The 25,466-nt window shown below is 43.1% G+C and overlaps 1 protein-coding gene across 5 annotated transcripts in view; it reads right to left on the bottom strand.

Annotated features, from left to right (window-relative positions):
- akap11 (A kinase (PRKA) anchor protein 11) overlaps positions 1-25,466 on the bottom strand; it is a 55,586-nt gene that overhangs the window by 18,586 nt on the left and 11,534 nt on the right. For 4 of the 5 annotated variants that reach the window (XM_055644781.1, XM_055644783.1, XM_055644785.1 and 1 more), the window contains exons 3-7: positions 24,860-24,970; positions 15,720-15,776; positions 11,739-11,873; positions 9,208-9,454; positions 2,305-7,051 (exon numbers count right to left, since the gene is read on the bottom strand). In XM_055644781.1, the coding sequence (XP_055500756.1) occupies positions 2,305-7,051; positions 9,208-9,454; positions 11,739-11,873; positions 15,720-15,776; positions 24,860-24,970 (5,297 nt within the window). Of the gene's footprint in view, positions 1-2,304; positions 7,052-9,207; positions 9,455-11,738; positions 11,874-15,719; positions 15,777-24,855; positions 24,971-25,466 lie in introns of those variants that run through there. The other variant, XM_055644784.1, reaches the window with a different exon arrangement.

Raw genomic sequence — 25,466 nt, 5'->3', positions numbered from 1 at the left:
ATTAAGATGCTCAAAGTTGCTTCAATGCTCAGATAATTCAATGTTCAATTTTGTAATGCCGCTATATAGTGTTTTCATACCACAACCCAGTCCAATCAAAATGCGTCACATGTGCAATAAATATTCCTTCCCACCATTACTTAAAATCTGATCTCATGGTCTTCAACAGCAGAAGGTTTCTGCTCAAAGGATAAGGGGGAAATCCTTTAAAAGGATTTGAAAAGAACTTTTTTCACACAGAGAGTGGTGAATCTCTGGAACTCTCTGCCACAGAGGGTAGTTGAGGCCAGTTCATTGGCTATATTTAAGAGGGAGTTAGATGTGGCCCTTGTGGCTAAGGGGATCAGGGGGTATGGAGAGAAGGCAGGTACGGGATACTGCGTTGGATGATCAGCCATGATCATATTTAATGGCGGTGCAGGCTCGAAGGGCCGAATGGCCTACTCCTGCACCTAATTTCTATGTTTCTATGTTTCAAATCTAAATGATGATTTCCAGAATCCTGATTGACCTGTGTTAATCTGGTATACAGAGCCTACCAAGAACACAGTAGCACAGCTGGTAGAGCTGCAACCTCACAGTACCCAAGACCTGAGTTTGATCCTGACCTCAGGTACTGATTGTGTGAAGTTTGCACATTCTGCCTGTGTTGTGTGGGTTCCCCCCAGGTGCATTTCAGAATAAACTGAAAATACTTTTTCAAAACATATAGCAACTCTAAACAAACACTAACCTCATATGGAGCACTAGAATGGCTACTAAGACCCAAGGCCTGTGGGGGAGCAGAGAATTATCATCAGAGTTCTCATTTTGGGGTGTGCTGTTGAAGGTGGGGAGGAGGTTGGGATCAGAATCAGGTCTAAAAACATTATTGGAAAATTGGGGACACGAATATTGGTAAGAAATTTCTTATCTTTCGGTATCCCTGTATCAGAGTTTTAAGATCCTAACCCAAGTTTCCTTTAATTCCAAAGGTACTGAGTAGAGAATGGCCATGCACTACTGACGCATAAATCAGAGCTTCATGTCAGGAAAACCAAGTGGATTTTTCCATGTGGTAGAAAATGACCACAAAATACTCAGGATGTTTCACTTCAATAAAAATGTTTTCAATTGCATGATGTATTACGCAATTAAATTATGCAAACAGTTAATAATAAACCAATACATAAAGGTGCTTTTATAATATGAATACCTTGTCTGGGATGCAAATACAAATTTCTTAATGCTCATCAGTAATTAAACAGTAACAACTTAGATGTATTTGTCGCTAACACCGATATGCCATGGTTCTTTATGGAGGCATTAAAAAAGGTTGGCAGTGAGCTACAATGATATTAAGATGGGTGATCAAAATCCAATTATCTGGCAAAATTAAACCATACTTTAAAGGAGTGGTAGTGCCACAAGGAGATTTAGGGATGCAGTTCCAGACTTTGGAGCTTAGGAAACCGAAGGGAGACTGCCACTGGTAAAATAGTGGATGCACAAGAGGCCAGAAGTCATGGGCCAGTGATTTGAGAAGGTCGGGGGAGGTTAGTGACCAGAGAGGGACTCAAAGGTGTGAAGGGTTATGAAAACAATGAAGAGAATTTACAAATTGAGACTTTTGGAAACAAGTACCCCACTTAAGTCATAGAGATGACAGATAAGTTGCATGTAGTGTGCTTGAGAACATGGGCAGAGGTAATAAAAAAAAGTGAGCATTTTAGCAGTAAATAAATTCAGACTGTACAGGGAGGGTCAATGTACGAATAAAATATAAAGTCACAGTGGGGGAAGACAATTATTCACAGTGGCTTGATGGTAAAGGTACTTGGCTATGCTTGGGCTATTGTGGTGATGTCCAGCTAGGTTGAAAAACATTTGGTATATTGATTCAAACCCCCAAAGCCATGCTTCTCAGCTAATGACTGTAAAGAATATAACGGGGTTGTTGGGAGCAAAGATTTTCTCTCTGCTCAATCGCATTCCCATCAGTCCATATGAAATCCATACAATATGTATGGGTTACAATAACTGATGACACGATGGATAAATTTCCAAAATTCCTGACAATCAGTTAAAATTGAGTACTATCCAACAAAACCAATCATTTTTTCCCACAAACTCTAATTCACCGTGTCAGTACGATTGAGGAGATGGATAGGAAACTTGCTGACTGCTTTCCAATCTCTCAAAGTATCACGTGCTTGGGTGATATCACAAGAGATGATAACATCCTACTTAGCAGTTGGCTTTTGGGAGGAAAAGAATTGTGAATTCTACTTAATGCAAAATAAAAGCACAACAATCTTAATTTACCTTGTGATTGACTGGCTGGCATTGATCATGGCAGATGTCATTATCTCCGCAGCAAGACTCTCAGTGAAACTTGCACCATCCTGTCCAATACCACTGTCCGCTGCCAGGCTTGTATTGCTCTTGGCTTTCTCAATGGAAACTGACATCAAGTCTTCTGCGAAAATTCCTCTCTGCTCCAAGTCAATGTGGATTCTAGGTACATTGAGTTGACAAGCTCCATTCACATAGTGCTCTGGTCTTGCAAGTGGCTTGCTTGTGTGCCAGGGGGCTCTTGTGGCACTTTGGGAGTAAAACCCACCAGTTTGCCAACTTATCCTGTTAGTATGACTTCTTGATTCCTTTTCTGCAGATGAACACTGCAAAACAATTCCCGTCAACTTTTCAGCATACATTAAACAATCATTTTGCTTGCTGGTGTCCAAAGTTTTTCCATCATCACCAGCTGTGTGCAGATGAAGAGTTTCATCAGCGCAGTGTTTGAGTGTACCATTGGTGCTGGAAAGACAGCATCCATATTCATTTAAACTTCCCATGCTGTGGTAGCGTTTGTTTCTCTGGATGATGGGTTGGATTGAGCAGGTCCAGGTCTTCTTAATGAGGTCCTCAGCCATCTGTTCCAGTTGGGACCTTTTGTAGAGACAGGAGTCCGTCAAGGATTTGGATAAGCCCTGCACACCGGACGCTGTGTTCAATTTCTGTGCAACTTCAAACGTGATATTTTGAGCTACTGATTCCGCAAACCTTGCTAGATCTCTGGAGTTCCTTCTGCTCAGTCTTTGATCATGGCTTCTCCTGCAGGGGCCTGTATCTTGTGTTTCCTCCCTTGTCAGAAACTTGAAAAGTTCTTTGCCCCCATTGTCACCTCTTGACTGTTGCGAGGACAGGAGTCTTCTCTTGTACTTCTGCTTTATTCTCCTGGCTGCTTGTTCGAGGCCCACTTTCACTGTCCTAAAGGCAAGTTTACTCGCGTAATGATCAACTACTAGCTCTCCATTTCCTGCTTCTCTACTGATCATTCTCATAATGAATTCTGCATATTCATCAGTCACACTCTCACAGCTTGAGTGTTTAGACACAAGTCCACCTTGGGGTGAATGAAGCACAGAATCCAGAAGATCCCGTGACCACTGATCAGCCATGGCATTTAACTCTTCTGTTCCCGCATTTTCCTGCTCTCCAAAACTGGATTCACTGCTTTCAACCTGGTGGCCATCCCTTTTGAATTTCCTCACCCTGTGCTTCTTGGAGCCGAGGACTTTTTTGGCATCCCGCATGACCTCTCCTGCCACCCTGCCCGCGTAGTTCAACAAAGAACCCACGATTTCTTCCGGTACAATCCTCTCCGCTACCACCGTCTTGGAGTGCAGCTCGCTCCATGTGGCTGATTTCCTCAGGTTGCTGGGGGAGACCCTGAAACACTTGAGATCTCTGCCGTCACACTTCCTGGTATCTTCTACACAGATTGCTGCAATTTCAGTTGCCATGGAAACGATGCTGCCTGCCAGCTGGTTGGCATACTGCAGGGCCTGCCTCTTAATGTCCAACTTCAATTCTTCCTTTTCCAAATTTTTTGTGTTCCGCCTTAAGCTTGGGCTCATCTGGTCCCTCACCTCTGCCTGCCCCTCCACAAAATCAAAATCCTCCTCATTGTCCAGCACCTCTTCAGACAGCGACCTCATCAGCTTCAGCACAAACTCGGCCTTTTCCTCCGTGTCCTGTGACATCTCTGCCAGGTCTGGAACGGATTGGTTGTGGGGGGTGGACGGAGGGGTTACTGGCATGAATTCTTTAGCCAACTCCCCCTTCAGCTTCCTATTGAAACTCCTCAGACTCTTCTCATGGAATGATCGCTGCGGTGTTGGCGGTGGTGTTCCAGGAGATCCACTTAAGCTGCCCTCGATGCTGACAAGACGCTCCTCTGAAAATAGCCCATCTTTGTTCAGCCCAACTCTCGGCGTTTCAAACAGATCTGCATTCATCTCTTTGCTTGATTCACTGACTTCTGCCATGGAGGTTTGAAAGGTTGGCGTTGAGATGTGACCCTGAAGCTGTGCAGTCAACGATTTGAGAGTATCTGCGAGCTCTGGGTCGCCCATGCCATCCGCACTTTCTGCCACTAAATTCTTGAGTGCCACAGTAGGACTTGGCGGTGGGGTACATGGAGGAAACTCTTCTGCTAAGTGCCCCTTGAGCTCTTGTGCAAAATGCTGTGGGATGGTCAAACCTTTTTTGGGAGTATATTCAGCTGGCGAAACAGGAGGCGTTCGCAGCATATCTGGAGACTGAGAGTACTCATATTGAGGCTGACTGCCTGAAACCATTTTCCCAACCATTAGCTGACCCTGCAACTGGACCCCTGGAATTTCCCCAAGTCTCTTGAATGTTTCCTTGTTGCTGCTATTTTGAAAAATTGTTGGCAAACCTGTGGAGAATACCCCTTGAGGTATCACATTTTTCATTTTTACTTCATCCACTGAATTTGTTACAATTGCTTGTGCCAACTCTGCTGCAAATTGGTTCTCAGGAATAGGCTCAATTAGTGTTTGTTGACTCGATTTAGCAGCATTATCCTTTACCACACATTCAATTGTAGATGGATTCACAAAGTCTGAAGGATTATTTCCCACAATATCAATCATTGCTTCTGTTTGCCAATTTGTTTGCGCATTGACACGAGTGTTAGCCACCTCAGTGCACTGAAAGATGTTGTCACTAGAAACACGCCTGCTATAAGTAACATGGCTTGCGAAATCCCAGGGCTGAGGCACATAGTTTGTAGGCAGCATCCTATCTATTTTTCTGCTCCTTGAACATGATCTCTCAGGAGGAGTGTTAGTCATTTGCTCTGAATTCACCTTTAATGACTTCAGAGGGGAATCAGATGAACTGCAGGAAAATGCCTTGGCAGCATGAGGTACGGACACACTGCTTGCAAAGCCAGAAATACAAAGTAGGGCTTTTTCTACTGTATACTCTTTCTCTGTCAAATCTGAAGTATCAAATGAATTGCCTGTTGCAGCATTAGTCAAACAGCCTTCATGTTCTCTGAGTAACGTCCTCTCTTGGATATCTCTAGGGCCATGGACAGTCTTTATTGCCTGCGCTACATCTTTTTCACCAACATCTTTAATATTGTTTTGAGAAATGCTAATTGCTGCTTGTGCTGAGAAGCTCACATCCACTTGGGACAATTCAATGAAGGCTTCTTGCAGGACAGACTCTGACAAATCTCCGGCGTACGAGCTCACAATCTTTTCCTCCTCATTGAGTGACCAGCTTGTTGTTGATGTTGGTGTCGTTGGGTGCGAAAACTGACAAACTTCCATGATTCCCTCAAAAATAAGTTCCTCAGCCAGGTCGGTTGCAAATCGGGTAACAGCGTTGTTAAAAATTTGTTTCTTCACGAACTCCAGCTCTCTTAGTGCTCCTGCTATTGCATCTCCCACCAAATAGTCGGCCAAGTCATTAACAGCGCTCCTCTTCCGTGAGGAGGCTTGCCTTGCTCCAATCTCTTGCAGTGCCATGTGAATTACAGATGAGGTCAGCCTTGCAGCCAGGTGGCACAGGGCACTGGTGCACGAAGAAACCCCCTTCTGCAGGTCTTTAAAGGCACTACCAAAACTCTTCTCCACTAGCTCTGCAGCAATCTGCTGGATGCCATCTTTGAATGTGTTCGAATAAATCTGCTGAGCAGAAGTGCGAGCCGCTAGAGGTTTCGAGTCAGAACTTTCAGTGCCTGACCAATAAACATCCTGAGGGCAACCAGCTGTTCTCTTATGCTCAAAACCAACAGTGTGCGGATACCTGAAGACAGAGCTAATAATGCTGTGAGAAACATCACCCGCATACTGTGAGTAATTATTAGAAAGTGCTCCATTGTTTTGTGCTTTAACAACTTCAATACTGGCGGCTTGCACTCGTCCTGAACACCCAGAGCCACTAACAGTTGCAAGGGGACTGAATGCTGAATAATGGATGGGGCTGAAGAGGGGGCTATTCTCTTCTCCCGAACTATGCAGTGGGCGAGGTGAATCCGGGACATCAGACAGGCTATTGTAGGGAGATTCTGCCTTACGAGCAGTGGGTTTCTTAACATCAGCAGGAAGGACTGGGTGGTCAAACCTCTGCAGATTCATATCAGCAACCGCAGTTTTACATTGTTTCAGTGTGAAGTCTGAAGTCAGCTTTGCCATGGGCTTCTTTTTCTGAGGTGCATTTTGAGGGCTGGATCCTTCCTTCAAGGTGGCAGATGTGCTCGCAAACATTTGGTCTAGTTCATCAAACTGGTCAAAGCTATCAAAGAATTCACTTACTTCAGAGTCAGAATCTTCAACGTCACCCTTGAGTGTTGGGATTTGGGGTATTATTAGCTTGGCCTTCATACTACGCTGATATCCTTCTTCATCCAGAAAGATGACTGGACTTGGACTTGAACCATCAGAATCTTCAGATTCTGATGGGGAAACAGAGGGCCCAGATTTACCACCATTGTTGGATCTTAGTTCAGGACCATTGCACGATTTGTAGAATGTCCTTTGCCTCCCAGGACCTGAGCTTAACGTCACAACAGAAGTTTTAGCAGGCAGTGACAACCCTAAAAATGCTGCATTACTAAGTAACGGAGGAACAGACTGGCCAACGACTTGGCTCGGGGATGAGATAACAGGAACTGACGATTCTGTAAAGTCCAGTGCAAAAGTCTGCAGAGCAACATCTCGCTGGTGCTTTAGTGTACTGGGATCAAAGCCTACAGTTCACAAATAAAAAAAAATGTTTTATTTCATTGTAACAATTGTCCTTTAAAAATTAACCAGAGCTACCAATACCATTTTGGTGTGTTTCCTGTCAATAGCCAACAAATGCATGTGGTGTGTTAATCCATTTGTCTGTCAGGGATACATTGCCCATCTACCAATCATCCTTCCTTACCTGAATCCACCCATCACTAGCCCCACCCCACCCGACCCTCACCTCTCTTTACCAGCTTTCTCTCCCTTCTTCTCCATCAGTGTAAAGAAAGGTTTCAACCCAAAATGTCATCTGTCCATTTCCCAGTTAACTCAGCAGGCCATGCAGCTGAGTTCCTCCAGTACTTTGTTTTTCTCTGCTACCTTGTTAGTTCACACCTTAGAACAATCCATTGAATGTACTTAAGCTCTTCTGATCCCTATGGGGAACAGTGTACAAATTGGTTACAGTTTAAATAAACCATTTGGAGCCTGACGGCAACTTAACCACTACCTTTGAGAAGGAACATATTTAACGATGAATGTTTTAGCATGTTCCATTATACCAACCATTTCCTGCAGCTAGCAAATTACGTTCCCAGAAGCAAAGCCACGGCAAACAATAGAAACTATACTATTAGTGAGCCAGTTAGATCTAGTCTTTTCTAAAGAAATGCAAGCCCTGGGCATATCTGAACCTTGGAAGATTTTAATTGTAGTGAAATGTTAATATCTTTCTAACTTAAAATATATGTCAATATTAAGTAATATTTGGAAAACATTCGTGCCTCACTGTTTGCTGATCCTAAACCGGAATTAAAGTTATCATAAACTTCATGGAGAGTTTTATTAGACAAACTGATATTGAAATGTTTGAATACCAAATGGAAATGATCTCGATAACTGCAAGAACACCAATTTGCCTTATCCACCCCCATCAGCCCAAAATGGTTTGGAACAATTTACAGCATCATCTTCATGACAAAGTTATAGTTTGTTCTCAAGATGCGGGGGTGACTGCCTGTGCCCTAGTTTCTCCAACAAACTCTATAGAGTTGCTAAAAGACTTCAAAGAACTTTATGAGTGCAGCATATGGGGTGGACTATTCAAATATAGACCATGGCTTTCCTTCCCTGAAGGGCATGTTTTATAAATAATACGACAACCTTCACAGCTATTTTTGTCCAAACTCCAACCCACAGATTATCACATACACTGGCTGGGTTTGTCATCACCTAACAAAAAGGCACAAAGTGTTGGAATAACTCATTGGGTCAGACAGCGGTACTACACCTGACAGGCAGTAGAATTCTTTGCCACAGAAGGCTGTGGAGGCAAATTCAGTGGATATATTGTGGAGGCAAAGTCAATGGATATATTGCACATATACAAGTCAGTGGCAGAGATAGATAGATTTTTGATTAGTACGGGTGTCAGAGGTTATGGGGAGATGGGCAGGAGATAGGGGATAGGAGGAAGAGATAGATCAGCCATGATTGAATGGCAGAGTGGACTTGATTGGCCTAATGGCCAAATTCTATCACTTATGAGCATACCTGGAGAACATGGATTGGTGAAATTTCGGATCGGGAACTTTCTTCTGACAGCATCAGGGATGCTGCCTGACCTGTTGAGTTACTCAACATTTAGTGATTCACCAGGGATCCTGCCTGACCCTCTGACTTACTCCAGGACTTTGTGACCCTCCGAGTTACTCCAGCACTTTGTAACCAACATCTACAGTTCCATATTTCTACACTGTCCTGACTTAGTTGCTCTCATCCCCACCACCCACAGTGATTGCCCATAGCCACACCACACCAACGCTTGCCTTGTCCTGAGCCAGAGGAATTGTCTTGTTGGCCCAGTGTCCAGCGATATGTTCACAGGGCAACTCGGCCTCGAGTGGCATAGAGATGGTCAATCCCAAGACATTGGCAGCCAGGTGGCAGGATTGAGGATGAGGTCTCACCAGCTGACCAGAATTGTCAATGATTTCAATAATTTTTAAATGTTAAAAATGGTTTAACAAAAACATTAACACACAAATTTTAAGACTATGAAGCAATGGGAAAAAAACTTATTTTCCCCTTTGCCTCCTAAAGCTCTGCACTACCATCCCCACCAAAATCAAGCAAATCTTTCCAACCAAACAGATGGTGAATTCTCACTTACTCACTGCCCCAAATGCAGTTGTTGCTTCTTCTTCCAAGTGTTCAAAAGCAGTCACAAAGTCATCTTCAATGGACGATACAGACTGATTAGTGTCATCCTCCTCCACGAGGTATGCATCCATTTGATGTTTTTGTGTTGAGTGGGACTCTAGAGAAAACTGAATCCCTGTTGAGTATTTGTTAAGCAGAGAAAATACCGAACTATTGCAGTACAAGGATGATGGCGGGTGCTTCATCACACAGACCACCTGGCAAACAAAAAGGAAAATTTCAAATAGTATTTGTTCAAAAAGGCAAGTATCAATGTAGAGATGACCAGGATAGAGGCCACCCGAGTTACACATGTATGACTTACGGACACAAGAACAAGCTCCCATAATATATTCAAAGTCTGACGTTCGTACATACATTGGTTCCTACCAATGACAGAACTACTTTCCTCCCTCTCTCCTCACTTTTAGTAATTGTTCTATTTTTAACCACTCTTATGCGCTTTTGATGCCTTTCCTTGCAATACTACTGAGGTACTCTTCACCTTGTTTAGTTTTTCCATGCTTGTTACCCTGGAATTACTCTCAAGAATTACTCTTCAATGGACTGTTGCAGATTACCAGATAACTCGCTGCATCTTTCCTTTATACAGCACCTTTAACTTAATATGTAAGATGATCTAGAACATGTTCAAAGAGGCAGGTTTTAAGGAACATCTTAGAAAAGTAGAAAGATTTAGGGAGGAATTTAGATCTGACAGCTTTGAAAGCATAAGGTGTACGCATCAAATTTGAAATTACACCATCTGGGTGCCATTATGCGAGCCAGAACCTGATCGTTTAGGTAGTCGACTATTACAGGAATTGAAGAGACTGCAGAGATATAGAGGTGGTGAGGATATGAATGATACTATTTGCGTTTATCCATAGGTCGATGTCAGGTTTTATGTTGAATATTTTAACTGGCCCTATCCCCGAAATCTGTCTCTGCTACATTGACGACTGCATTGGTGCTACCTCCCGCACCCATGCAGAACTCGCTGACTTCATCCATTTCACCACTAACTTCCGTGCGGCGATCAAATTCACCTGGACCATTTCCGATATCTCCCTACCGTTTCTAGACCTCACTACCTCCATCGCAGGTAACAGACTACTGACCGACATCCACCACAAACCCACTGACTCCCATGGCTATCAGGACTACACTTCTTCCCACCCTGCTTCCTGTAAGGACTCTATCCCCTACTCCCAATTCCTCCGTCTACGCCGTATTTGCATGCAGAAAGAGGTGTTCCAAACCAGGGCATCGGAGATGGCCTCATTCTTCAGGGAACGGGGGTTCCCCCCTTCGACTATTTGAGGTTCTCACCAGGGTCTCCCCTATATCCCGGTAGCTCTGCTCTCACTCCCCATCCCCCCCCCAGTCGTAACAAGGACAGAGTCCCCCTTGTCCATACCTTTCGCCCCACCAGCCGTCACGTACAACAGATAATCGTCCAACATTTTCGCCACCTCCAAAGTGATCCCACCACTGGCCACATCTTCCCATCTCCTCCCCTTTCGGCTTTCCGCAGAGACCGCTCCCTCCGTAACACCATGGTCAATTTGTCCCTTCCCACCCTCTCCCCTGGTATTTTCCCTTGTAAAAGCAGGAAATGCTACACTCGTCGCTTTACCTCCCCCCAAGGACCCAAGCAGTCTTTCCAGGTGAGGCAGAGTTCACCTGCACCTCCTCTAACCTCATCTATTGCATCCGCTGCTCTAGGTGTCAGTTGCTCTACATCAGTGAGACCAAGCGTAGGCTTGGCAATCGCTTCGCCCAACACGGTTCGCACTAACCAACCTGATCTCCTGGTGGCTCAGCACTTCAACGCTCCCTCCCATTCCGAATCCGACCTTTGTGTCCTGGGCCTCCTCCTTGGCCAGAGTGAATCCCACCGCAAATTGGAGGAGCAGCACCTCATATTTCGCTTGGGCAATTTACACCCCAGCGGCATAAACATTGACCTCCAATTTCAGGTAGTGATTGTTTTTTCCTGCCTCCCCCTCCCCTTCGCAGCTCTCCCACAGCCTACAGTCTCCGCCTCCTCCTTTCTTCTTCCCCCCCCACCTCCACATCAGTCTGAACTAGGGTCTCAACCCGAAACGTCACCTACTCCTTCGCTTCATAGATGCTGCCTCATCCGCTGAGTTTCTCCAGCATTTTTGTCTACCTTTGATTTTTCTAGCACCTGCAGTTCTTTCTTAAACAGGGAAAGTAAACGATCTCCGCCAGCCTCTATTGAATACGTATTTAATTATATTCCTAATTGAGATAACTCTCCAAGCTTCAATTTAGTTCCTTCTGTTGAGGATAATATATTAAACTCATCCCAGCACTGCTTCGTGCTGCTTGCTTTCACAACATGTGCAGCTGTTTAACAACTTAATGTTGCAATCATGAGATCATTTTCTGCCTTGGATAATATAACAGCACTGCATATCTTAATCAATGTATTGCAAATGGAAACAACGCCTCTGCCTCTTTCCTGTTTATTACCTGACTAACAGTTTTCTCTTTTGTCCTGGGATGTTTCCTCAAATCAGTCAAAAGAGCAATTTCAGTATTCTTTAAGTTGGCGAGCTGTAGTGAACTCAGCCAGTCTGAAAGCTCCGGGTCATTATCAGCCAGAGCCTGCAAAAGAGAAGTACAGATTACAGAGCTGAACATTTTTAAAGCAGCTCAAGACCATCAAAAAACTGATCCCATAGGCTTAAGGATATGAAATCTGAGTGCTTTTTCCTTGTACACTCTTATGATTTTTAATCACGGCTACCAATCATACATTAGGCGAAAAGATCAAGTGCTGAACATATGGGAGAACATTACAACAATTAGATCAGAAGCAGAATTGGACCATATGGCTGATCTAATTTATCTTCATTATCAGTGAGTTCACAGTCGATCTCATACCTCACCACGACTTCCGATCAGCCGATTCCCTTAACACCCAAAAATCAAAGGCTCTCTTACTTGAACAAAGAACAATTGAGTCTCCAACATCCCTCTAAAGTATAGTACTTCAGAGATTCAAATCTTTGGGTGAAACTTTGATCTTCTCAACTCTGTCCAGAAGTCAGGATGGCGCAGCTGTAGAGTTGCTGCCAGACAGCGCCAGAGATGCAGGTTCAATCCTGATTATGGGTGCTGCCTGTATGGAATTTGTATTTTATCCCTGTGACTGCATGGGCTTTCTCCAGGTGCTCCTGGTTCCTCTCACACTCCAAAGATGTACAGGTTTGTAGGTTAATTGGCTTCTCTAAATTGTCCCTAGTGTGTAGGATAGAACTAGTGAGTGGGGTGATCGTTGATCAGTGAACTCAATGGGCTGAAGGGCTTGTTTCTGCGCCGCCGTATCACTAAAGATGACCTCTAATTTTGAATGTGGATCCTGGTCTTAGATGGAGAGTATCAACTCTGCCTCTAACAGATCAGACATCATCTCTGGAGAACATGGCTGGGCATCATCTGATATGTCCTCTCTCTTCAGTAAACCTTGTTCCTCATCCTGCTGTCTAGATGGACCCCTCATCTGTGTCCCCTCTGCATCCCGTAGTTCTTTTCCTGCACCCCCTTCCCCCAGATTGAACAAGGATAGACTTCACTGGTTCTTACCTTGCAAGAAGGTGGAACAGCATTGAAAATATTTAGGTCAACTTAATCAATTTTAGTTAATGGAAAGCAAACAAAATGCATTCCCTTCATAACACATTTTTCCAGATTTAGGATATAGTTACTTTTTTGTAATAAATTCAGAATTTTCACAAAATCTTGTTTCAAAATAAAATCTTATTAAGAAAATAAATTCTTGAATTTAGGGTGGAAACAGCTAATCATTGAGCTATGAAAACCACAAACTCTCCCAGGCCAACAAAAATAATATATCAGAATTTATGCTTTGGTCAGTGGTGTTTCAGCATTAATTAAAGTTTGCCTGGCTTTTACAGCTAAAAGGTTAGTGTGGAAGGGAAAGGGGAAAACAGAAGGGAATGTCTGCGGTTTGCCAGTGGAGAACAGGAGTCAATCAATTTCAGAGGTAATGCTGATGAAGTAAGACAAAATCAAGCTCAGTGAGAAGATAAAAGATGGGTCCAGAGGAGATACAAATGGATACAGTCAATTGACAATATAGGTTGAATTATTAATTATTACAATTGAGGCAAACAAGGACACAATAACACCTTTATCATTAGTGTCAGCAAGATCCTCTTTCAAATCTTTTTCCCGGAGGTGCTGCAAAGTACTCTTAGCTCTACCTCATTTGGCTATTCCATTACTGAAGTTTAATTTTTTTTAAACTATTCAGTTCTGCACCATCTTGCACTATTCTGCTGTTTTGCATGCATTGTTGTATTTGTTGTTATATTTATCATTACTGTGTGTATGCTGTTTACTCTGTGATCTCCATGTGAACTAGGATTGCAATGCACCATGGTGATACATGTGACCATAAACTAATCTGAATCCTATGCAATAATGATTTAATGCTAATAAAATGTCTTCTCTCAGAATACGTCCAGCTATGATGGGGGTATATCTCAACCACCAATGTTTTTTTTAGTTATATACCAAAGTTTTGAAATTCCACAATTTTTCTCAAATCCTACAAAGCTATATTTTACGTTGGCAGATGACACCAAGATTGCTGGGATTGCAGACTGTGAAGAAGGCTGTCAAAGTATACAACGAGATATCGATCAGCAGCAGAAATGGGTGGAGAAATTATATATGGAGCTTAATCCAAGCAAGTGTTGCAAGACCCTTAACAGCATTGATGTACAGAGGGATCTTGGGGTCCATGTCCATAACTCCCTGAAAGTGGCAATGCATGTAGATGGATTGATAAAGCTGGCTTATGGAATATTTGCCTGCATTGATCAGGTATTGAGTATAAGAGTCAGGAAGTCATGATGCATTGGTTATTGGACATTGGATGTTGGAAAGTACATTGGTTAGGCTGCATTTAGGGCAGACTTGGACTGCTTTCCCTGGAATGACAGAGACTGAGAGCAGACCTGATAGAAGTATAGATAATTATGAGAGTCATCGATTGGCTAGAAGGTCTAAACATTTTTCCCAGGAAGAAATCACAAATACCAGAGGTCATAGCTTCAAAGTGAGAGGGACAAAGGAGATGTGCAGAGCAAGTTTTTTTACACAGATGGTGGCCACATGGAATGCACTGCCCGGTGTCATGATGGAGGCATTTCTGATAGGGGCATAAATTAGACTTTTAAATAGGCAGATAGTTATGCAGTGAATTGAAGGATATGGATTACGGACAGGCAGATATGGGGTGGTCTTGGCATCATGTTTGGCACAGACATTGTGGGCCAAAAGACAATAACCAATAGGTGCAGGAGTAGGCCATTCGGCCCTTCGAGCCAGCACCACCATTCAATGTGATCATGGCTGATCATTCCCAATCAGTACCCGTTCCTGCCTTCTCCCCATATCCCCTGACTCTGTTATCTTTAAGAGCCCTATCTAACTCTCTCTTGAAAGTATTCAAAGAACCGGCATCCACCTCTGAGGCAGAGAATTCCACAGACTCACAACTCTCCGTGAGAAAAAGTGTTTCCTTGTCTCCGTTCAAAATGGCTTACTCTTTATTCGTAAACTGCAGCCCCTGGTTCTGGACTCCCCAACATCGGGAACATGTTTCCTGCCTCTAGCGTGTCCAAACCCTTAACAATCTTATATGTTTTAATAAGATTCCCTCTCATCCTTCTAAACTCCAGAGTGTACAAGCCCAGCTGCTCCATTCTCTCAGCATATGACAGTCCCGCCATCCCTGGAATTAAGCTTGTAAACCTACGCTTCACTCCCTCAATAGCAAGAATGTCCTTCCTCAAATTAGGGGATCAAAACTGCACACATTACACCAGGTCTCACTAGGGCCCTGTACAACTGCAGAAGGACCTCTTTGCTCCTATACTTGACTCCTCTTGTTATAAAGGCAAACATGCCATTCGCTTTCTTCACTGCCTGCTGTACCTGCATGCTTACTTTCATGGACTGATGTACAAGAACCCCCAGATCCCGTTGTACTTCCATCACGCCTGTTCCTGTGGTGTACTGTTCTATGTATTCTAATATTTGTACTGACAACCACACATACACACCTTAGTACCAAAGTTGTTTATGAAAAATAATACAACATATGGAGAAGCTAATTTCCCAACAGTGAAATTATAAAGATTAGCACTTTCAGCAAGCGTATATAGATTTTGTAGATACATAGACAATAGGTGCAGGAGCAGGCCATTCAGCCCTTCGAGCCAGCATCGCCATTCAATATGATCATGGCTGATCATCCACAAACAGTACCCTGTTCCTGCCTTCTCCCCATACTCCTTGATTTCCTGTAACAAAGCTAGCAAAGCACATCCAGCTCACTAATAGCACTTAGTGCACCTTACACAGGAGCTGGTTGCAGTAGATACAAGATTACAATCTTCAAGTTTGCAATGACATTACCTGTTCTCCAGCAGATTTGGCATCTTCCATTGAATTGGTAAATCCCACAAAAGTGACCTGCAGAATCACATAAAAGTTATTCAACACTAGATGGTGAGCACAGAATATCTAAAGAGTAACAAGAGCAACAATTTAAAATGTACTAATTTGGATAACAGGAAGCTTGGTGAAGTTAATGTCCAAATCAACATCAGTGGTACCGAAGTGGAAATGATTGAGAGCTTCAAAATCTTAAGCAGTAACATTACCAACCATCTGCCACGGACCAACTACAATGCAGCAAAGGCCAAGAAGGCACACTTCCATCGGAGACTGAAGCAATTTGATATATCTCCAATTACTCTGATAAACTTCTACCATAGAAAGCATACTAAAATAAGAGACAAATTGCTGGAGTAACTCAGCGGGTTGGTGAGCAACTCTGGAGAACATGAATAGATGATATTTCGGCTCAGAACCTTTCTTCTGACTGATTGCAGCCGGGAAGTGAAAGCTGGAAGAAACTGAAGGCGGGACAAAGCCAGGCAAGTGATAGGTGGATGCAGGTGAGCAGGGTTTGATTGGCAGATGGATGGACAAAGGCCAGAGCTGGGAAGATGACAAAAAAGGCTGTTGGATAAGAAAAAATGCGTGCAATGTGAAGTCCGAAAAATGGAAATGGAATAGATGGAAGGGGAAAGGGTTGTTGTTGTTACCTAAAATTGGAGAATTCAATGTTCATACCATTGGGTTGTAAGCTACCACTACCAAAGTGGAATATCGACTGCTGTTCCTCCACTTTGCATGTGGCCTCACTATGGCAATGGAGGAGGACCAGAACAGAAAGGCCAGTATGGAAATGGGAAGAGGAGTTAAAATGGTTAGCAACCGAGAGATGCCGGCAGCATTGGGGGACTAGTCGCCTCGTCTACGCTTGGTCTTGCAGATGTAAAGGAGGCCACATTAGGAGAACTAAATGCAGTAGATGAGATTAGAGGAGATGCACATGAGCCCCTGTCTCACCTGGAAGCACTGCTGGGGTCCCTGGATGGAGGGGAGGGAGGAGGTATAGGGAAAGATTTTTCATCTCCCGTGGTCACAGTTGAAAGTACCTGGGGATACAACTGCTTGCCACATATTCTCACATACTACTTGTGATTACACTTTACAACACCCCAAAGAAAGGTAGCACATAAGCACAAACACAACCACAAGCAAATGCAGACAGACTTCAGCAACAGTTTTCACCACAGACTTTAGTATCCTCTGCTGGCGAAACTGCAATTGTGATATTTTGGTTAATTAGCAGGAGCCAGGAAAGTGGGTGCTCGTTTTGCTTATTGCTTTTAGTACCAACGTTTAACGGATAAAAAATATTAATAGTAATATGTCAATTTAAAAATGTGGATATCAAATATGTTTGAAACATTACATTTGGAAGAGATGAGATTCCTCCTAGCAGGTAAAGCAGACCAATTCCAAAAGACGTGGTCTATGTTTCTGGACCTATTACAAGTATGAGGTGCAATAGTAATTTAAAAAAAAATATATATATATATAAATAAGTGGTATCAGGACCTGGTAACGGGAGGTAAAATAACAAAACAGACTTGGTTGGTAGTCCCCTTTCTGCGGAGTTTAATGTTATAATAGAGCGATTGTTTCTATTTTCTCTCTCTTTCTTTTCTAGGGTCTATTTTCTCACTTTACTTCCTTCTCTAACTTCTTTCCTAAGGGGCTTTCTTTTCCCAACACTCTTGCACTGCACGACTCTCTTGCACTTTCTTTACTTTCCTTACTTCTACCTTTTTCTTAAAGCTCAAAAAAAATGAAGCGGTACAAAAAATGTATTAAGATATATGTGTTGTGTAGGATTGTAATTTACCGTACTTCTAATAAAAATAAAATTAAAAAAAAAAAAAAAAAAAAAAAGTAATATGTCAATTTACTCCATGAAGTACTATTTTGAAAAACAACATTCTTCTATTTAAGTTAAATGTTCCTTAATTGCTCAGTCTTCACGGAGCTGTCATATTTTTCACAGCCAAATAAACCAATGCGCCAAATCTGCTCAAGAGGCCTTACCTTTTACGATTAAATGGAATCAAAGGGAATAAATGGTCATGTGACAGACACTTTAGCCCTTTGAATGGAAACCAAGAGCAAACAGAAACATTCATACTCATGAATTTAATCATTAATCTCTAGTATAATTTAATCAATTTTAACCGTACCACTTCCAAGGCCAAGATATCCTTCCAGGGGTACAGTGCCCGCAATTGATGACAAACCATTGGCATTTGGGATCTGATGAAAGCTCTCTGCAAATGGTAATTCCTCACTTCTACTTCAGACAACTACTAAATACTTGACTTGCCTTCCTCAGCCTTCAATGGACCACTCTCTCTCCCCCACCCATATTTTGGCTTGCCGTCTCCCTTTCTTCATTCATTGAACTGTGCTTTTCATATCAGACATTTTCTCACTCTTTAAAAAAAGTACCATCAATCCCTCTTGTCTTTGTCAGCCAGTATCAAAGCCCAATTTTCTTCCCTTATCACAGGCTTTTGAGGAAGCTATCTCCCACTAAATGTATACCTCTAACAGCTCTGTTTGAACCTCTTTAATCAGGCTAAACAAAGTACTCTCTTTGACTTTGCAATTGTCTTTGACATAGTTAAATAAATAAATTACTGTGTTCTGTCATCTCTCCTCCAGTGTTCACCTCAATGGAACTGCCTCTGATAGCTGAGATAATTGCAGCTAAAAACAACTTCCTCCAGCAGGCATTCATGAAGCCTGCAGAGTTCTATGCGTTCCCTCTCTTCCATAATGGAACTCTTTGGTGAAATCAGCTGCAGGCCTACATAATTAGGAGTTAAATTACATCTGGGATTTGGCAAGTGATTATAGCTGGTTTGACAGAGGCTAAGGAGCTACAAGCCCCCAAAGTAATTTAAGCAACATAATAGAATGATGTGGGCGAGCAAAAGAAAGTCCCATCCTTAAATCATCTGGAAATCATCAACATCCAAACTTTGGCCCCCAGCATTTCTCCAAGTCAAATCTACTGATGTTTTATCCCCACACACAGTGGATGCATCCAGATATTTTTCAACAGTTGTGGTTTACTGAATGTGTAAACATGTTGCCTTTATGAGCTCACTATTCATACTTGCTTCTTATAGGATAATTGAAATAACCAAAGAGATCCAAAAGGCACATGGTGTGATAATGAGTGGATTAATGTGGCAATCTGCAGGGGACTTCTGATGCGACTTACTGAACCCCTAGAAAGGAAAAAAGGCAGAGAAACCTCTCATAGTTGGGTAAAGACAACTTGGCCTAAGATACATTTTGAACTGATCCCATATCAGCCCAAGAAATAAGTGGCTGACAATTTGGTATGGGTATTGCAAGAGGGATTTGTAAGGAAAAACTGTACTACTGGACTATTTCTGGAGGTAAATTCCTTTACTGCTAAAACTATTCAATTTTATGCAGACGTTTTCGCTAATAACACCAGGCAAAATATTACACCTAAAAAGTTATCTCTGGCACTGTTCCGTAAATTAGTTTTATGTGATGCAGCAGGTGGTGCTACTGCCTTAAAACGCCAGTAACCTGGGCTCAGTCCCGACCTCTGGTGTTGTCAGTGAGTAGTTTATATATTCTCCCTGCGCTGCGCGAGTTACCTCGAGGCACTCCATCTTCCTCCCAATAATAAATTGGTGGTGGGTTAATTGGCCACTGTAAATTACCATTAGTATAGGTAGGCAGTAGTAAAACCATGGGTGGAGCTGGTGGGCAAGTGGGAGAGAAAGGATGAAGGGAAATGTGAAGGAATGGGATTGATCTGACAGTGGCACGCACTCAATAGGCAGAATTAATTCAGATTATGAAAATATATAAAATATAATTTCTTGAGGTAGTAACATCAGGCATTGGTTAAATTATCATTTCCGGTTTCCTTGATGTATTTACTTCCTTTACAATAAATTTGATTGGATAGCATTAACTGTTCAAAATGCTTTTTCCTCTTTTCAACAGAAGTACTTGGTTTCATTTGTTACTTGTTTGGAGCTCGAGCCTTCCACTGCTATCTTCTTCCTCAGTTCAACTCCAGTCCTGTCAACCCTCCAGGTTTCTGAATTTAACATTTAATCCCTTCTTTGGCAGCAGGTGTAAGGCTATGAACTAAAACAGATTAAGCATGATCACCTTGGCCCAAATACTTGTACTAAAATAGCAGATCATTAAACTGCTATACCTATTCCAGATACTCTTTATTTAGATCTCCGTTTCAGTGACAATGGAGGGTTTTCATAAACACCTCAGAACTTGCATCAGCAGGTTTTTAAACTCAGCCATCTCTGAACCTTCTCCTATCCAATATATAATTTTTCCATTGTATTGCGAGTTTCAGCCTGTTTCCCTTGAGAAGATTACCAACATATCTATTTCAGATCAAAAATACAAACATCCTTCTTTAATTTTAACATGTCAGCTACTTTCAAATTACAAGAAAATATTTGAGGAGGATTTCAGATAAAGTAAAGTAAAACAAATTCCCAGAATGAGCTATTGTAAATTCACCAAGGACATTCTAATGTATTTTCTTTGCAATCAAAGATATATAATCACTGTTGGAGTAGAAGGAAATATGGAGCCATGGGCAAATCAGCACTCAACAGCAACAGGATACATTCCTTTTGTTGCTGCTTGTGAAAGACTAATTGTCGACTTTGACATAGGGGAGATTACATGGTACTATTTGTGCTTCAAAGAGCATCACATATTCTTTTACATAGTCATGTGGACAAAAAGGTCTAAGTTCAACATCTAATCTGAAGGACAGCATCTCTGACAATACACATTTCCCTCAAGCCGCATAATGGACGGCATGTTGGCACTGCGGTAGAACAGCAGCCTTGCCCCTGTCCTACTTAGGAACCCTGAACGGAAACCTCTTGAGACTTTGCGCCCCACCCAAGGTTTCCGTGCGGTTCCCGGAGGTTGCAGGTGGTTGCCGGAGGTTGCAGGTAGTGGAAGCAGGTAGGGAGACTGACAAAAACCTCCAGGAACCGCATGGAAACCTTGGGTGGGGCAGAGAACCCGCCTCCACTGCCCTCTGAGGCAGAGAATTCCACACTCACCACTCTCTGAGAGAAAAAGTGTTTCCTAGTGTCCGTTCTAAATGGCTTACCCCTTATTCATAAACTGTGGCACCTGGTTCTGGATTCCCCTAACATCGGGAACATGTTTCCTACCTCTAGCGTGTCCAAACCCTGAAAAATCTTATATGTTTCAATGAGATTCCCTCACATCCTTCTAAACTCCAGAGTATACAAGCCCAGCTGCTCCATTCTCTCAGCATATGACAGTCCCACCATCCCGGGAAATAACCTTGTAAACCTACGCTGCACTCCGTCAATAGCAACAATGTCCTTCCTCAAATTAGGGGACCAAAACTGTACACAATACTCCAGGTGTGGTCTCACTAGGGCTCTGTACAACTGCAGAAGGACCTCTTTGCTCCTATATTCGATTCCTCTTGTTATAAAGGCCAACATGCCATTCGCTTTCTTCACTGCCTGCTGTACCTGCATGCTTGCTTTCATTAACTGATGTACAAGGACCAACAGGTCCCGTTGTACTTCCCCTTTTCCCAACTTGATGCCATTTAGATAGTAATTGCTAATACTATACAATACAATACAATTTATTTGTTGTCATTTGAACCTCATTGAGGTTCAAACGAAATTTGGTTTCTGCAGTCATACACACAAGGAAAAGAACCAAGACACAACACAATTTACACAAACATCCATCACAGCGCATCTCCTCCTCGCTGTGATGGAAGGCAAAGTCTTATCTCTCCCCTGCACTCCCCATTCTCCTCCCGATGTCAGAGTCAAAGCCCCCAGCGGGCGAATGGTAAGTGTCCCGCGGTCATTAAAGCCGCGCCGGGTGATGCAAGGCCACGCTCCGGGTCTTGGTTGGAGGCCCCAGCGGGCGCTAGCAAGTCCCGCAGTCATTCAAAGCCACGCCGGGCGATGATGTAAGGCCCCGCTCCAGGTACTCTTCAAACCCGCAATTCGGGCGGGAGAAGTCGCCGTTGCGGAAGCCCCGAAAAGCGGTCTCCCAGCAGGGACCCACAGGCTCCCGGTGTTACTGTCTACCAGACCTGCGGTAAGCCTCCAAATCTCCGGGGTCGGGTCGCAGCCGCGCGCCACCACAGCTCCACCCGCTCCGAACTAGGCCATCTCTGCGATGATAAGTAGGTCCGCAGCTCCGCGACTGGAGCCCCAGGTCGTTCCGGTTGGAGGCCGCTCCACGGTGCTAGGCCCCAACGACAACGGAGACCCGACAGAGAAAAGGTCGGATTCTCCTCACAGGGAAAAGATTTTAAAAGTTTCCCCACCCCCCTGCCCCCCACACACATACCCAGTTAAAATAAAAATAAAAACCACATTCAAACGAGACAAAAAATAATAAAAAAACAGACGGACTGCAGAGGCCGCTGCGACGCGAGTCGCGCCGCCCACTATAATGTTTCTAGACCTCACTATCTCCATCGCAGGTAGACTACTGCAACATCTACTACAAACCTACTGACTCCCATGGCTATCTAGACTACACTTCATCCCACCCTGCTTCCTGTAAGGACTTCCTTACTCCCAATTCCTCCGTCTATACCGCATCTGCATCCAGGAAGATGTGTTCTAAACCAGGGCATCGGCGATGTCCTCATTCTTTAGGGATCGGGGGTTCCCCTCTTCGACTATAGATGAGGCTCTCACCAAGGTCTCCTCTATATCCCGTAGCTCCGTTCTCACTCCCCATCCCCCCCACTCGTAACAAGGACAGAGTCCCCCTTGTCATCACCTTCCACCTCACCAGCCGTCCAATACAACTGACAATCCTCCGATATTTTCGCCACCTCCAACATGATCCCACCACTGGCCACATCAACCCATCTCCTCCCTGTTCGGCTTTCCGATGAGACCGTTCCCTCCGTAACTCCTTGGTCAATTTGTCCCCACCCAAACCACCCCCTCCCCTGGTACTTTCCCTTGCAACTGCAGGAAATGCTACACTTGTCGCTTTACCTCCCCCCTCGACTCCATCCAAGCCATCTTTCCAGGTGAGGCAGAGGTTCACCTGCACCTCCTCCAACCTCATCTATTGCATCCGCTGCTCTAGGTGTCAATTGCTCTACATCGGTGAGACCAAGTGCAGGCTTGGCGATCGCTTCGCACAACACCTCCTCACAGTTCGCATTAACTAACCTGATCTCCCGGTGGCTCAGCATTTCAACTTCCCCCTCCCATTCCAAATCCGATATTTCTGTCCTGGGCCTCCTCCATGGCCAGAGTGAGTCCCACCGTAAATTGGAGGAGCAGCACCTCATATTTCGCTTTGGTTGTTTGCACCCCAGCAGTATAAACTAGGTATGTTACAAAACCTACCTGAATCGTCATTGGGAATCTGCCCCAGGCCGTGTCAGCGATTTTGGCGCTGTTTGGAGGGGGCGGGTTTAAAACGCGATTTTTACTAGGCTGTTCCAATCGAAGATGTTCAGCCTAGTAAATCATTAACGGAAAATCTCTGAAAGACCCCGTCGCAAAAGGTATTATTAGTTTTATAGGCCTCGAATAATAGTTATAATAGTTTTAAAATCACTCTCTCAACCCGCGACCTCTCGCAGCCCCAGGGTTTTATAAAGCAGACAATTAAAGGTATGTACCTTATTTTTACATTAAAAGGGGCTTCCTAAGAAACCTGTATATAAAGTTTACTATAGCGAGTAGCTCATTTTGGGCTCTTTATATCCCGCAGTATTTGTCTGGGCATTTGAGGGCACAAATCCAGCGCAATGTGAACGTTCTAAACCAGCGCGTTCACAGGAACCCACTAGAAAGCCGATTTAAATGGACTTTAATTTACAGCAATTGAACACTTCCATTTGGCCTATAAATTGATGTAAATGAGATTTAAAAATCATGTTTTATTGTGAATTATTTGTGAATATTATTTGGATATTTAGGCTATTTAAAAATGTTAATCATTTATTAAGAAATGGATAGATGTTTAGATCTAGTAATTGAAGTTTGAAAATTAGCTACAATTGTTTAACTAACTACTTATATGCTTTAATTTCAGGTCATCCAAGTAAGATTATTTTATATTTGTTTCAGAATGGTTCAATCTATGATAACTGAAAATTTCATTCAGTTCTCTTAATTTTTAAGAAGGTAAGGGCTTTTGACTGTCCATGATCACAGCTTTTTTGTTATGTCCATAGAAAATCAATAGGGAACAAGATGCTAATTTCCGAGTATGAAAATGGCCATACCTTTTTTATTACTTGAGATATGAAAGTGAATTAGGTGTCAAATTAAACTTATTTTTACGCTTTATCTGATGAGATAAATTGCAGACTTGATTTTTTTAATCTCAAAATTTTGTAACATTGCTATATAAACATTGACTACTCCAATTTCAGGTAGTCCTTGCTTTCTCCCTCCTTCCACTCCCCTTCGCAGCTCTCCCACAGCCTAATGTCTCCACCTCTTACTTTCTTCTTCCTGCCCCCACCCCACATCAGTCTGTAGAAGGGTCTCGACCCGAAACGTCACCTATTCCTTTGCTCCATAGATGCTGCCTCTTGTAAAACTTCTCCAAACTTCTGGATTTACAAGTCAGTAACCCTCTCTTCCACTGGAACCTCAAATTTCTGACCCAGACATCACAGTCAGTGAGGATAGGTGACAAAACATCTTCCATAATTCTCAACATTGGTGCCCTGCAAAGATCCTTTCTCAGCCCTTTACTATATTCCCTATACATTCAAAGAGTATGTGGCAAAATCACACTCCATTTACCACTGATACCACTGTCATGGGACAGGTCTCGAACAATGACAAGATGGAATACAGGAAGGAAATAGAGAGCTTAGTAACATGGAGTCAGGATAACAACCTCTCCCTCAATATCACCAAGATGAAAGAGCTAATTATTGACCATGAAGTAAAATGGGATATATGCTCCAATCAGCATCAATGGTGCCAGAGTAGAAATGTTAAATCCTAGAGGGCATTTAAACCTCATTATACAATGTTTAATCAAAAGGGAGGAAAGCGATTTCACTTACACACCTCAGTTAAATTGTCGGATCTTTTCCAGTGTTGGCCAAGTCTTACATTACAAAGTGGCTTTGTGTTCTGCAGTAAAGTCTTCATTGAAAGCTGCTGCTGACCAGTGAGAATCTAGACAAACAGAAAATAACAATCTTCAGATTTTCTGGAAAGTACAAGAGAGGTCACTTTAAGTGAGATCACCAATTCATTAACATACGGAGGCAGGGAAGAGAAATGAGGAACAACTAAATTTAATATCCTATGCTTGTTCTCATTTTCTCTTCCACTGTCTACAGGATGGAGCATCAGGTGACGGTAGCGGAAAAATATTCTTTGATTGCAGCACTGTGGGGTGGTTTTCACAATTAGCTAGTGGCAGAGGGGTGCGTTTGAGGTCTGATGGTCGTTGGGATGGGGGGGGGGGGGGTTGAGGAGAGCCACATTAAGGAGCAAGTAAAGATTTAAAAAGAGACCTGGTTAGCTGGTTCCTCTTTAAGTAACGCCGAGGCAGACCTCACGTGCTTTGAGAAGGCCTACTTCTGCATAAGTGTTCTGCACTGATCATGGGCTGGGAATAAATTTAAACAGCAAACTTCACACTATTTAAAGTTTGACAGTAAAATGC

Source organism: Leucoraja erinacea, chromosome 13 (genome assembly GCF_028641065.1).
Source record: "Leucoraja erinacea ecotype New England chromosome 13, Leri_hhj_1, whole genome shotgun sequence".
Classification (NCBI taxonomy): domain Eukaryota; kingdom Metazoa; phylum Chordata; class Chondrichthyes; order Rajiformes; family Rajidae; genus Leucoraja; species Leucoraja erinaceus.
Note: the sequence above shows the minus strand (reverse complement) of the source record. Positions and strands in the feature narration are given on the sequence as shown.